The 14,822-nt window shown below is 44.9% G+C and overlaps 1 protein-coding gene and 1 long non-coding RNA gene across 11 annotated transcripts in view; one reads left to right on the top strand and one right to left on the bottom strand.

Annotated features, from left to right (window-relative positions):
- Positions 1–6,214, bottom strand: part of ADCK1 (aarF domain containing kinase 1) — a 74,936-nt gene extending 68,722 nt beyond the window's left edge. The window contains exons 1-3 of one of the 9 annotated variants that reach the window (XM_040067154.2): positions 5,609–6,038; positions 5,208–5,353; positions 3,165–3,305 (exon numbers count right to left, since the gene is read on the bottom strand). In XM_040067154.2, coding sequence (XP_039923088.1) covers positions 3,165–3,290 — 126 coding nt within the window. In that variant the 5' untranslated portion in view covers positions 3,291–3,305; positions 5,208–5,353; positions 5,609–6,038. Of the gene's footprint in view, positions 1–3,164; positions 3,306–5,207; positions 5,354–5,608; positions 6,039–6,145 lie in introns of those variants that run through there. The other 8 variants (XM_040067158.2, XM_040067159.2, XM_040067157.2 and 5 more) reach the window with 8 other exon arrangements.
- On the top strand, positions 6,091–10,207 carry LOC120754041 (uncharacterized). 2 transcript variants are annotated; one of them, XR_009207928.1, is made up of 3 exons: positions 6,091–6,210; positions 6,693–6,862; positions 7,392–10,207. It is a non-coding gene; the product is annotated as an uncharacterized LOC120754041 (long non-coding RNA). The 2 variants fall into 2 exon arrangements; XR_005701313.2 differs by lacking the exon at positions 6,091–6,210 and adding an exon at positions 6,329–6,467.
- Positions 10,208–14,822: the final 4,615 nt, after the last annotated feature.

The raw sequence follows: 14,822 nt of genomic DNA on the forward strand, positions 1-14,822 counted from the left end.
TTGTGGAGGTTAGGTTTCTCATGTTTCCTGTTTTCCAATTTGTAAACTGAACACAGCAATATTTTTTTTCTGGCTTTTCAGGCTCTCTTGCCCCTGGTGAACTCAGGAGATGCACAGCTTACAGAGAGCATTCAGAACAGAAATGTTTCAAAGCATCTTCACAACCTCAAAGAACAACTGTGAAGAGGAGGGAGGTTCGAATCAGTCTTGCATGAAGGCTTGAGTTGGTTCTTATTTTATCTCTGGTCCACAAGGGTAATTATCACCTCCAATTCAAAAAGACGCAGCTAACAGATTGGCCTGTATTACAGAGGAAGAGGGAATTAATTAAGCAGTTGCTAATTACACTGTAATCTTAAACACTAAATTAATATTATGATGATCCTGATAGGCAACTCTGACATTGCCAAATCCCTCCCAGTGTCTAGCTACTGCACAGAATGTTCCTTCCACACAACCAAAACAACTCGCATGCTCTCAAAAGAATACGGCAAATGCACAACGGCTGTGCCAGGTTTCTAATTTTACCAGAATACAGAAATGCTCTGCAGCGTGATGCTGCCCACACCACTGACTTCGTTCTCATCCAAGACTGGTGCTGTCATTCATGTTACAGTGTGAGACTGAAGCTCAAAGTTATAAAAAGATATACAAAATCAACCAATCCCTCCCTTTACAAATGCCACATTACTTTTACTGAGCTTGCATCCTACCCAGTGTTAAATGTTCCACTTGGTATCAATGAATTCTCAACACTGTACACTCTCCCACTGCTCCTAAACCTATCCTCAGAGCTTACCAAGTCATAGCACATTGTTCCTCCTGAATAGCTGTCTATCCATACATAAGAGCAAGTTCCCTACACAGAGAGCTAAAAAGAAATTTTCTGCTAGTGAGCCTCATCAAGTTTCTTATGGAGTCTGCATAAGAACTACTGAACCAACACGCTTAAAATACAACCAGATTCAAATCCCTCTAATCAAGCTCAGACGAAATTTGTCCAGAGTCTCATAGTTGTACGTCAGGTTCCCCGAGCCTCATGTGTTCTTTTCTCCAGGCTTCTCTTTTGTTTTGTTCCATTATAACTTGCCTTAAAGTTTTGTGTCTGCTGCTGGTAAACTTACTAGCTCTTAAGAATTGCAGTCTCTTCATTACAGTCTGCTTTTGTCTGGCTATGGTTCAATGATGGAGTCAAGCATCCAGATAAGAAGGCAGGGCAGGGCTAGATGCTTTAGGTCCATGTAGATGCCACCAATATCCAAAATCACTTGTTTGCTACAGAGATTTATCTTTCATTTGCAAAAAGAATAATCCCAAAGCTGAGCTTCTTTGAAGTAAACATGTCTGCTCTATTGGCTTCACCTGGTCCATGGCTAAGGAGTAACAGCAGTTCAGGTGCCCTGTGCTCAGATGAGAGCTGATTTCTGACTGTCCAACAATGAGCAGAGAAGGCAGAGGTCACTGATGCAGCAAGACTAATGAATCTCTCAGAAGCAACTCAAACACGTGCAGTCAAACGTACCAGAGGAAACAGAGAATGCAGAAACAGACAGAATATTATTTTTCAAAAGTATACACACATATTTAAATGCATGCTGCCATCACCTACAGAAGACTGAGCATTGGTGACTTGGTTCTGGGGTCACTGCTTGCAGCTAGGGGTGCAGAATCCCCTAATGCATTTAAGAGCAGGACCAGTGAAGCACTTTACAGCCAATGACTTGTGACCTGCCTGAAGGCATCAGAGTCAGGCATGTCTGTGATTTGCCAACATCTAAAGCAAAGACTATTTCCTTTCCCCTACTTCCTGTTCTTCAGGAAAGGAATCTCTCACCATCACTTAAAACACAGACCAACTGCACACTCATCACTGGAACTTCTCACTTATTTTTGTCATAAACAGTAGATTACCACAAAAGCAGTGCCTTGAGAAAGACAGAGAAACACTAGTCAAGCAGGCAGAACTCCGGGACACACTGGAGAACCCAAACATCCTGAATAACAGATTCTCCTCCAGCAACAAGAAGCTGCATTCCCTCTCCATGCCTCAATTTCATGCACTTTAAAAGGGAAGGAGCTGCTCCCTGCCACCAGGCAGCACTACCTTATGGTCAGGGACAGAGCAGGAAGCTTAGCACTTGTAAAGTAAGAAGGAAAGATTACAGTTTGTATTTCTGCCTTCACCCTTTCAAAATAAACATTCATTTTTCACAACAGTTTATGATGCTGTATGCACATGGCACCTGAGCCAATGCATAGAGCTTGTTTCTTATTGCATCTGCCCTCAGGAGCTGACTCCTTGTAGAACTCATTAACAGAGTGCTTAAAAGTCACAGGAAATGCAGACAGACAGCTGCTTACCACTGGGGGTCTGTAAACGATGGAGATTGTGGCCTGAAGTGACAGATGTATAATGCAAGTGAGGTACAGGGAGACTGATACCCACTCCAGAGTCTCTGCCCTCCATGTTCCTGGCTGGTCATGGAATCGTCAGTGAACATCGTCAAGGAGAAGGCAGCAGTCTCCATTCCCAGTTTTCTGAGAAATATCAGTGAGGCTAGCCAGATATAGCATTCATTTTACACATCTGGAAACCACTCCAGCCTCAGAAGTAGTAATCACCCATCCTTACTTTACTTTTGCTTTAAGAATGATTCTCAAAACACCAGTCCTTCTCTCCCCAAATCTTATACCAAGGATCATAGGGCAATGGTTACCGCAGTCTATCAATACAACCAGGATACTTACAACAAAATGTAAAAGTGGCATGTGCAGAGAAGAGGGTTTGAACTAAGGCACTCTTAAAAGGCAGCAGGACACTCCACTTGGGCAACTGACCTTGAAGGGTGGCTGATGAAAATGTGGGCCTGAAGTGAGTCTTTGCTCTGAAAGTCCCACCCTACCCAAGGAAGCAGAGACAGCTCTCTGCAGCTCAGTATCTCCATTTTTCTCTTTCCAAAATGTGCAAACAGCTTACATGCTTTCACCTCCTTAATCCCCACTGTGTCAAGGACTTGAAGAGCTCCCCACAGACATTCTGATTTCCTAAGCCAGCTGCCAACTGAAAATGCAGACAGGGAACACAGCAAATCCCAAGTACTTGGGAACTTCAATTCTCTTACCCATCTAGGAATCTTCCTGCCCATTGCTATGGTAGAACTTACTGTGGCTATGGCACGGCCCACACGAACAACTCCAAAATCATTAGGATCCAGGAACTTGTTTCCATACAGACAGATGCCAGAAGCAGCTGCGGTCAATGAGGCAAATTTCAAGGCCCTCAGTGCCATGACTGATGAACCCTGCTGAGACACAAAACAGCAACTGTAACATCTGATAAGGACTTAGTGGTCCAATGCCTACAGCCCCAAAGGACCTGACAATCCAACTTTTAATCACTCCTTTCCTAATGACACATTGCTAGCACTGCCCCCAGCCAAGAGCTCAAGTAATCACGCAGCAACTGAGGGTAAGCTGCTCATTGCTATTCCTAACTCAACAGCGTCTATTGGCCACAAATCCAGAAGCAACTCACTGCTAGACCTCGCATATGTGCAACAAAACACTTGTTCAGGATCCCAAAGGCTTTTCAAGGAGACACAACAGGTGGACAGACAGAAGGAAACACGAGACCACCAAAAGTCAATTCTGATCCTATCAACAGGCGCTTCTTAACACAAAGTTTTGAAGATATCACAGCATAGGCAGATTTTAAGGGGACAACAGAAAACATTAAAACTAAGGTTTAAAAAGAGCTCTTGCAACATCAAGAACATCCAAAGCTTGACAGAAACTCTGCCAGGCTAGTTTTAAAAGTTCCACACTGATGATGAGTGGTCTAGGAAGAGGCAGTGCATCCCAGGAGGTTGTATGCCACTCCAGCAGTCAGTGCCAGACAACCACAGAGAATGCAGCGGATCGGAGTGACCAAGTGAGATTTGTTTTCTCGTTATCACCATCCCACTCAAGTGCCAGACAGGGAATGTACTGGTAGAACAGTCATCTGCAGGAATCTACAGCCTGTTCCTAGCTCTGTCACAGGCCCAATACAGGCCTGGGGTGACACATGTCCCAACCACCTTTTTTCTGTGAGACAAGAGTGGGGAATGAACACATTTCCCACACGAAGTACTCTGGATTACTACAATCATTGTTTGCAGTATATAAATTAGCATAAACATGTAACTCATTACATGTTAATATATATATTTTTTCCATTTCTTTATATCACCATAGAGGACACAGATACAAAAAAAACCCCAACAAGCTTGGTATATTTTTCTTTCCTCTCCCTATGTGTGGTATTGGGCAGAAAGTATGACTGACCATTCCTTCTGCTTCTACCACAAATCAAAAGGTATTGTCACTTCTCTGCAAGCTCTCAAGAGCACCCTCGACACAGTGCAGGCTCTTACCCCATCAAGATGGAGTCTACTAATCCTCCCACTCCTAGGCTTGACTGAGAAACTTGCCTAATTCTCATTGTGAAGTTTTAGCAGGGTCAGTCTGGCTTGTGCCTTTTCTCTCAGGAGCCTTGTAACCAAAAAACACATGCAGTGACACAGGTCAAGTTGTTCAAAAACAGTTCACAAGAACACAATCAGGAAAATAAGCTAATATAGCACAAGAGACCTTTGTACATGAACCTTAGCTAAACTTTATTATTTCCTTTTATTTCCTTACAAACCCTAGGTAATTGTGATGCAGAAAAACTGAGACACATTCTGTCAGTGCCTGTCAGAGCTGCCTGCAGCAACCCAGCTCTTTCTCCTGTCAGAATGGGTAGCTGGCTGACCAGGACTCCTTTGAACCTATGATCAAACTCAACAGAAAATAAACCTGGGCTCTTGACTGCAGCCAAAGGTACACGCACTTCACAAAAAAAAAGTTGCCCTCCTTCCCCCGCCTCACTGGTGTTCTAGAAATTTTGGGGTTTCTTCCAGCAGGACCAATCTTTTTTTGTACAGAGATCTCTTGTACCCCCTGTCACCTTCAAAAGTAATTTCTTGCAAAGTGTTTTAACTTCTGATCCTTGTGCATTTCTGTAAAATTTCATTTATTGAAAAGTGGAAGATGCAGTGACATTTCTTAACAGAAAATAAGCCTCTCTTTTTCATTATTTTTTTCCCTTCACTTTCTCAATTACTAAAAGAGCATTTTATTGAAAGCAGGATGCAGGTCCATCTGTTCTTGCATCTTATTCCTACCTGAAGCTATAATCTGCAGTTTGTTACATCACATCTATTGCCATACCCGCCAGCTGTACCTCACGAACAGAAGATGGGAGCTTTAGGTAGCAAACAAACAGGCAGCAAAGCTGAATTCTTCAGCAAGAAAGTTCCTGCTTTCATGCCTAGCATGTTGTAGCAATAAAAAAGGGAATAATTAAAACCCCTCCAATATAAGGTACAGAAACAGAATTATCTGAAGTAAATTGTATTTCAGAGTTTTGCATAAAGTACAGAGGAGCGTTTTCCATGTAAATGAGCCATTACGACACCCCTAGGGATATCTAAAGGGCCCTGTCAGCTGTGAAAGAAGCCTTGGGATGTCACTGCCTCTGTTATTAAGCCCTGTCTTGATAGATCACCTCCAGCTATTTTCTCACCTAGGGGAGGTGGATTCTTTGACTTTCACTCAACTTGGCGCACCTGAATGTCCTTCGCGTTACAGCTAGGTTTCTCCTGGTCCCACCAGGGGCAGCCGGGACGGGGAGGGTGCCGGTTCCCGTCGGAGCCCCGAAGGTGACCCCACCGGCACCTGCCCAGGCCCGGGAGCGGCGGCGACCGCTGATAGCCCCGAGGACAGTTGGGACCCAGGGCCCCTCAAAGCCCTAAGCCAGGCCGCTCCGGCCACCGAGCCCGTGTCCGCCGCCGCGCCCGAAATCTGCCCGCGAAGGACACAAGGGGCCTCCTGCTTTCGGTTCTCCTTCAGCCCGGGCCGGGTCTCCCGGAGCAGCGTCCGCGCCCCGCGCCGCTCCCGCCTCCGCGAACAGCCCCGGCCTCGCCGAGCCCTGCGACAATCGTGTCCCCGCCGCCGGGGCCGCAGCTGAGGGCGGCATTCGCCACCTGGGCCCGGAGTCCCCGGCACGGGCCGAGGCGGCCGCGAGGGCTGTGAGGGCGGGACGGCTCGGAGCGGCACTTACCGACCGCCTCGCCGGCACTTAACTCGCGCGCGCCCCACGCCGCTCCCCCCTCCGCCTCGCACACGGTACGGCCCTGGCCCGCGAGGCACGCCGGGAAACGTAGTCTCCCGTCGCGGCAGCTCGGCGGGGAGGGGGCGCGGTGGGACTGCAAGGGGCGGCCTTTGGGCGAGCCCACGGGAGACTAGCAGGGGGAGAGTCCGGGAGGGCGCTGCACTTCGACGCCTCCTGGACTGTGCCGGCGCCTCCGCCCTTGCTGCGGGGCAGTGCGCGGCTCGCCCCCGGACTGCAGGATTGCTGTCTCCTCCCGCTGAGTAACTGCACGGTAACGTAGTCCGAGTGTGTCGGTGGGGTTCCCAGAAAACCTATCTTCTGCGCGCTTAAAAAAATGTCACGCTTAAATTAAATTTCACATTCTATTTCACAGAGTCAACCAGGTTGGAAAAGACCTTTAAGATCACTGAGTCCAATCTGTGACCTAACCGATTCTTCTTTGTCATGTACTTGTGTCGCTAAGTGCCACATAAAGTCTTTTCTTAAACACCTCCAGGGTTATTGACTCCACCACCTCCCCGGGCAGCCCACTCCAATGTTTAATCACCCTTTCAGTGAAGAACTTCTTCCCAATATCCAGCGCAAACCTCCCCTTCCACAGCTTGTGCTATTGCTGGTTGCCTGGGAGAAGGTGCCAGCCCTCACCTGGCTACAGCTTTCTTTCAGGTAGTCATAGAGAGTGATAAGGTCTCCCCTGAGCCTTCTCTCCAGGCTAAACGATCCCAGCTCCCTCAGCCACTCCTCACAGGACTTGTTCTCCAGGGCCTCCTCTAGTCCAGGCAGACAACATTCACAGCCTTCCCCTCATATACCAGGCAGGTCCTCTAATTCTAAAAGGAACCTGCCTTGATCAGGCAAGGCCTCTCCCTCCACTTGGGTGTCCTGTAGGTGAAGTGTGATTTTACTCAAGATGATCTGTTCCATAAGTTTGCCAGGCACCGAAGTCAGGCTAACAGGCCTGTAGTTTCCCAGATCCCCCTTTTAGCCCTTCTTATGGATGGGTTCACACTGGGTAACCTTGAGTCATCTGGGACCTCCCCAGGGAGCCAGGACTGATGGTAAATTACGGAGAGCAGCTTCACAAGCTCATCTACCAGCTCCCTCATCACCCTAGGATGGATCCCATCTGGTCCCACAGACTCGTGAGCATCTAAGTGGCTCAGCAGGTCACTAACTGCTTTCTCCTGGATTACAGGTGGACTATTCTGCTCCCTGTCCCCATCTACTAGCTCAGGAGACCAGGACATTGCACTCAAGAAAACATCCTGATGGCAAGTCTCTCTTCCTGGATTAATAGGTTTTTCATCCAAACCCCTATGGAAAAGTACTTTCTCCCTGGCTGTGGAACAATGGTGTGTTAAATATTTTTGTAAAAGATCAACATAATATTGGGAAAATTGGATGGGTACCTGTATTGGATTTGTGTGGCAAGGTTTTATTAGTGGGGGAGGCTACAGGGTGGCTTCTGTGAAAACCTGATAGAAGCGTCCCCCATGTCTGACAGGACCAACACCAGATGGCTCCAAGACAGGCCCGCCACTGGCCAAGGCTGAGCCTGTCAGTGACAGTGGTAGCACCTCTGCGATAGGATAGTTAAGAAAAGAAAAAAAAAATTATTGTGCAGAAATACTTGCAGTCAGAGAAGAAAGGAGTGGAAATAAGTGAGAGAAACAGCTTTTGCAGACATCAAGATCAGTGAAGAAGAGGCAGGAGGTGGCCATTTTCAGATCACAAAATATCCTAAGGCACCCAGAAGGAACATCAAGTCCAACTCTTCAGTGAATGGCCCACGGTGGGATCAATCCCACAACCTCGATGTTATTAGCACCATTCTCTAACCAGCTGAGCTAATCTCAGGGTCATAATACTCCAGGTGCCAGAGCTGAGATTCCCCTGCAGCCTGTGGCGAAGACCATGATGAGGCAGCAGTGCCCCTGCAGCCCATGGAGGGCAATGGTGTATCAGATATCCACCTGCAGCCTGCGGAGGACCCCACACTGCAGCGAGTGGGTGCCCAAAGGAGGCTGTGACCCTGTGACCCCCTGGAGCAGGACTTGTGGACCTATGAAAAGAGAAGCCCATAGCAGATTTGCTAGCAGGACTTGTGACCCTGTGGAGGGGCCGTGCTGGAGAAGTTCATGAGGAGCTGGAGGTCATGGGAAGGACTCACATTGGAGAAGTTTGTGGAGAACTCTCAAGGGGAGGGACCCCACAACGGAGCAGGGAAAGAGTGTGAGTAGTTCTACCCCTGTCATAGAAGGAGCAGACACATACATTCATGTGTGATAAACTGACTACAACTCCCATTCCCTGTCACCCTGCTCTTCTGGTGGAGGGGACATAGAGAAAACTGGGAGTGAAGTTGAGCCTGGGAAGAAAGGAGAGTTGAGGAAGGTGTTTTTTAAAGTTTGGGGTTATTTCTTACTATCCTACTCCAATATGATTGGTAATAAAAATAAATTCATTTCATTTTCCCCAGTCCCCAGGTTTTGCCCCTGACAGTAATTAATGCTTAATCTTTACCTGCCTTTATCTTAACCCATGTGGCTTTTGTTATTGTCTCTCCCTGTCCAGCTGAGGAGGGGTGTGACAGAGCAGCATTGGTTGACACATGCCATCCAGATAGAGTCAAGCCGCCACAGTATCCCTTTTGTTTCTGCCCAGCTTCACTTCATTTTTATTTTCCTCACTTGTACTCTGCGGCAGACCTTAATGTCAATGCCTGCACAGTGAGGGCTTCCTGCTAAATATTATCTCTAAGAAACAAAGCAGCTACAAATTATGAAGGGCAGAGATAAGGGTGATTACCCTGCTAGCACACTGAGGATACAGGGCCCACATGGCCAGTTGCTGCATCAGCCATATGATGGCTAAACTGGCTGCAATCCCATAAATTTCTTTCCTTTCTAGGACAGATGGGAGCTTTTGAACTGATGGGGGGCAGTGAAGCATCACAGCTTAGTCTTGGACCATTACAAATTATGTAGGAAAGGCTATTGGTTGCAAGGAAGCTTCACAGTTTGGAGGGAAAAGAAGAAAATAAAAAGTCAGGGAGATGTGCACCTAATCTACTGCTGAGGAAATGAGAGAAATAAATACAGACTGAATGTGAAGTAACAATGCTGAACCATATAATTTAAAAAGCTTAAAAATACAGGGAAAAGGTCTACTGTTCTTGTGGCTGCTAAAGCAGATGTAAGTTTTGCGATAGGTTTTCGTGTTTGCAAATTCACAACCTCCATGGCTCAGGCTGATAGTGGGGTGTCCATTTAAAGCTACTGTGCTATTGCATATAAAAATCAAAAATAGCGACTCTAACCTCAGCACAACCACTGATTCCTGACCACAGCCCACTGCTTCTGCCCGGGATGCTTTAAAGACTGCTGTCCGGGCTATCAATCCCCTGCTTTAACGGCTAGATCCCACAGGCTGGCAGTGCTCCCAGCACAGGGAGCACGTTAGCATCTGATTTTTGCTGGCCTCTCCCGGGAGAGCTATGGGAGGTTTCTTCAGAATTATTTTGTTCCTTGCAGCTTTCTGTTAAACAGGCTGACACTGGGTCTGCTGCAGAGAGGGGAATAAAAAAGAGGCTTTTTGTAGCATAACAATGCCTTGTGCTGATGTGCAGTGGGCAATTATGTAACCAACGCTAAATCTTTCTATAATTAGAACAAGCACCTAGTTAGAGTGATCAGAGCTCTTTTGTGTGCGCCTGCATGGGGCTATGCAAGAAAAACCTTGGCTTGAAAGAAAAATACTGGCTTGATTTCCCTTCCCTTTTCAACTGGTGAATAAATTAAATCTCAGATTACCCCAAATTGCTGTGAAAGACAAACTGTGAAAAGCGTTTCCTTTTCATTCCCGTTGAAGACTTTTGCATCCCAGGTGTGAATCTCATGAAATGCAGATGCAAACCCAAAGACTCAGCCCCTCCATCCCAAGCACCCGAGCAGCAAGAGCAGCCAGACTGCCTGAAGAGAGGGCAGAAGGTCAGCATCAGCCCTCCCTGTTGAGAATCAATGTCTTTTTTAGATTCACTTTGATGAAGAACATGACAAGATACCCGCAAAGCCTCATTTATACTAGATATTCCTCATGTACGGAGAGGAGGCATGGGAAAAGAGAACAGAAGAGTCCCAGAAAGCAGGTGATCCTCTGATTTTGTGGACCCAGAGGAGCATCTTAGAGGAAATATGAAAATGTATGGTGAGAAATTACTACCAGAAGACCTTGACCCTGGACTCTTCTGATCTCCATCCTGTGGATGGTCAACAACATAAATATTGAGGCAGAACTATCTTCTGCAGCTATAAACAAGTTCAACTCTAAAAATCACTGTAGCAATGCCAATTTGTACAAGTTAAAGATGTGGCTAGTGGGATCTCTACTGCTAGAGATTTGTACTTCTCAAAGTTTTCTGGTTCTTTTCTGATCTGGTCAGGTCACCACATGAAATATTACAAGTATCTCCATATAATGGTTGACAAATTTGCAAAGCAACATGGAAGATAAAAAATACAGCAACCTCCTACCTGGAGGAAATTCCAGAACATAACATATTCACATAGGTCAAACCCACCCCATTCTCGGTCCAACTTAAATGGATATTGGCAGATTTTGCCTTTATATCAGCAACAGAAAGTTCAGAGCTGACTCCGGAAGCCATCAATTTTTAAAATAGCATCTTCTTACGAATCTTACTGTTCAGAGCCAATGTTTGGATAAAATATCTCTTGACAAAAATGTCCCCATTGACCAAGGCCATTCAGTCCCTGTGACTCAGTAGTCACCAATCTGAATGTGACAATAGAAAGTGAGGTGTTCCTTGGAGAGGCTTTACATGAGCAGCAAAATCCAATTCTACCAGTATTTTGCTCCTTCAAGGCCTTTGCTCAACTTTGTTTTGTGGTATCAGTTTGGACAATTACATGCCACCTCCATACCTCTTGTAATTTCTGTTGGCAAAAAAATTCCTCTTGCTTTATTTGCTAAAGCTGTTGGTGCCTAAAGGGCACTCCACTTTTTCTTGCAGGCTGTTGGGAAGTGTCAATGGGCCAACATGTCCTGTGTGAAATAATCTTATTACCTGGCAGTGGAATGCTCCTGAGACCTTTGCAAAACATCTCCAGTGTCAGTGGTTTTTACAGAAGTACATGAGAACATTTTTGCCTGAGAAAGTTTACTTTTCTACAATATGCAACAAATAACAGAAATTAAACCAGCCATCATTTCAGTCATTCCAGAGAACACAGACAAGGCTTGAAGAATTTAAAGTTTTTTGTTTTGTTTTGTTTTTACAGAGGCACTAATAAACTTTGTGATCTTTCCCCCCCCAGCTATAATTATTCCTTCTGAGTGCTGCCCATAACCCCTAAGGGAACATGAAGTACAGGGGCTGCTGATGTGGTTGAATCTTTCTATCTAGTTAAATCTCTTCTCTTTCACTGTTTAGCATCTTGCCTGTCCATAATTTATCCCTTGAGTTAAGAAGAGTCATTTATTTTGATCATTTTTATACTATCATGTGCAGCAACTGGTAGGCATACAGATATCTGATATTAACAATAGTTTATTCCATTACTTTGTATCATCATCTTCATTTGTTACAAGATATTTCATGAACCATTTAATTCTGGATTTGCAAATGTGAAAAGTGCTGTGAAGTAGATTAAAAAGGTGCAGAGAATTTAACAGCCTAAATCTACCCCAAAAGACTCCTCAGAATGCATCAGAAATATGCTCTTAAAACCAGCTGTGATATTCTCATCAAACTAAAAATGTCCCTGCTCCCAGCCATGCCAAGACCTCCTCAGAGCCTGAACTCCTTACTTACTATACCTAGGATCATTTTGGCACAATCACTTTGTGAATAGAAATGCAGGTGGAAACCTGATATCATTATTGTCCAGAAATATATTGTCCAAAAATATCCTGATAGAACCAGAAATGAATTAATCCTTTTTGTCTTAGAGAGAGATTTATATTTGGGGAAAATACATTTCAGATTCTCAGAACCATTCTTTGCCTAGTGTTTCTTTTGAGAGAAGCACAGAATAAGCTAAGCTGGAAGGGAAACACAGGAGCATTGAGTCAAGCTCCTGGCCCTGCACAGGACACCCCAAGAGTCACACCATACGCCTGGGAGCATTGTCCTGATGCTTCTTGAACTGTGTCAGGTTTGGTGCTGTGACCACTTCCCTGGGGAGCCTGTTCCAGTGCCCAACCATCCTCTGGGTGAAGAACCTCTTCCCAATATGCAACTTAAACCTCTGGACACAATTTCAGGCCACTCCCTCAGGTCCTGCCCCTGGTCCCCAGAGAGAAGAGATCAGTGTCTGCCCCTCCCCTTCTCTCATGAGGAAGCTGTAACTGCAATGAGGCCTCTCTTCAGTCTTCTCTTCTCCAGGCTGAACAGACCAAGGGACCTCAGTTTGCTCCTCAGAAGCCTTCTGCTCAAAGCCCTTCACCATCTTGTTAGCCCTCCTTTGGGCATCCTGTAATAGCTTTATGTCCTTCTTACATTGTGGTGCCCAAAACTGCACACAGCACTCGAAGTGAGCCCTCCTTTGGACATTCTGTAATAGCTTTATATCCTTCTTACATTGTGGTGCCCAAAATCACCGGAGTAGAGCAGAGTACAGCACTGCCATTTGAACAATTACCAGGTCTGAATCAGAAAAAGTCCAGACCTGGCAGATACATGAAGATGCACAGAGATCATCAATTCAGAAGGGAATATTAACTTTTCTTGTCCCTCTGGTGGTGGGACATTAAATTTCATCTGACTGTTCCTGTATGGGCCCTGGTTGCTCAGGCTTGCCCAAAGCAGATCTGGTAGTAAAGAAACCATCTCTTCTCAGAAGATTTCAGCTTTGATTAGAAGATTACAAAGGATAGAAAAGTGAGCACCTTCCACAGTTTTTCAAAGGTTAATCGCTTTAATTGTTAAATATTTCAACCTAATTTCTCATTTGAATTTCCCTCATTTCTACTTCCAGTCACTGGTTATTGTTTTGCCTTCCTCTAAGAGATTAAGGAATGGCTTAATAACTTTCATTTCTAATTTTTACAGGTAGATATACAAGATGGTTAAATCTCTCAATTATTTATAATAAAAAAAAAATATACTAAATGTTTTCCTTTGCTCACTCAGGTAATTTGTCCTTGTAATGTCATTGTCAAAGGACAGATAAATGGAGTTAGCCTTATTCTTATCTGGCAATCCTAACATTTACCTCTTAAACTTCACTTATTTACTTATTGTATTTCCCCTACACTTCCAATTAATGATAACCTTATAATACCTGTGTAGTCTTTTAACCCTCCTCTACCTTCCAGCATTGTTTTAGAAACTTGAAGACCAGGACAAGAGTCCCTCTGGAGTTTACCATATCCCTGCTTCTACATCCACAGCCTGCATGAGACTTTTTGTTACTTCATAGCACGAGAAATTTGTTCTAAGCTGTTTGTTTCTCATAACCCTTATGGGTCCTTTTCAGAGTCATTGGTTCCCAGCACAGCCTATACTTAACCCCACATTTCTTACTTACAGATATATGTCTGCACAATGTGATGTTGAAACACAGCTCATTTAAATGGATTCTATTTACCAAGTCATCTAGCTCACACTGTATGGCTCTCCTACCAGTACCCCTGAACATTTTGCCACACATTTTGAAACATACAGACTTTATGAATAGCAATTTCATATTGATAGCAAGCTGATGAAAATTATGACTAGTATAAATCACAGTGTGTCCCTTCCTCTGTAAATTCCTCAGAAACACTTTATGCAACATTGATCCACTGCTGACGATTCCTTAGTATTTTGAAATGCCAGCCACTTTCCCAACCTCAGTGGCACACCTCTTCGAGTGTTGCACAGTACTAATTCTTTAATCAAAACATCATCAGAAGCAGAAGATAGAAGTAATGGTGTGGGGGTGCATTCCCCCCATACAGCATTAGATAATACTCCGCAGCAAAGGAAGAAGGAGAAATGTCAAAGTAGGAGGGATTAAACATAATTTTTCCACTAAGACTATTATGACAGCTGGGCACAGAACCCTTTGCAACTTCTAAGAGGAAAAGAAGACTCCTGAATCAGGTGGCAATATTGCCAGAAATGACAACAGCAACACTGTTACTAAATGAGTGACAGAAATGGGTAGAAGGGATGACAGATGAGTTTTGCTTAGGAAAATTATTGATAAATGGTTGGTGACAAAGTCTTGTATCTTTAGCTTTGTCTGAAGTGCTCATAAGACACCAGCTATCTCAGAGAGATGGGGAAGTATCTGTCATTCATAGAGGTGGTGACAGAGCTGCTGTCATCACAATGTCAAGCCAAAAGCTGATTCCCGCTGGAGATGATGAGTTTGGGCATAGAGAGACTACACAGGATTGCTCTTACCATCCTCCAAATCTTTCCTGTCCTAGAAGTTGTAGCAGCTTAATTTAGCCTGCAGGAGCAGTTCACCCTTCAGATTGGGAGACAGTAAGGCAGACAAAATGACTAGAGGACTACAAGACAGTTACTCTGCTGTGTCGTATTCCTGCCTCTTATGGCATGATTTTTTAATCTCTGATAGACCATGTTTGCTTCTTTGGTGATTTTACCCTTTTC

The sequence above is a fragment of the Hirundo rustica genome, chromosome 6 (genome assembly GCF_015227805.2).
Source record: "Hirundo rustica isolate bHirRus1 chromosome 6, bHirRus1.pri.v3, whole genome shotgun sequence".
NCBI classification, from domain to species: domain Eukaryota; kingdom Metazoa; phylum Chordata; class Aves; order Passeriformes; family Hirundinidae; genus Hirundo; species Hirundo rustica.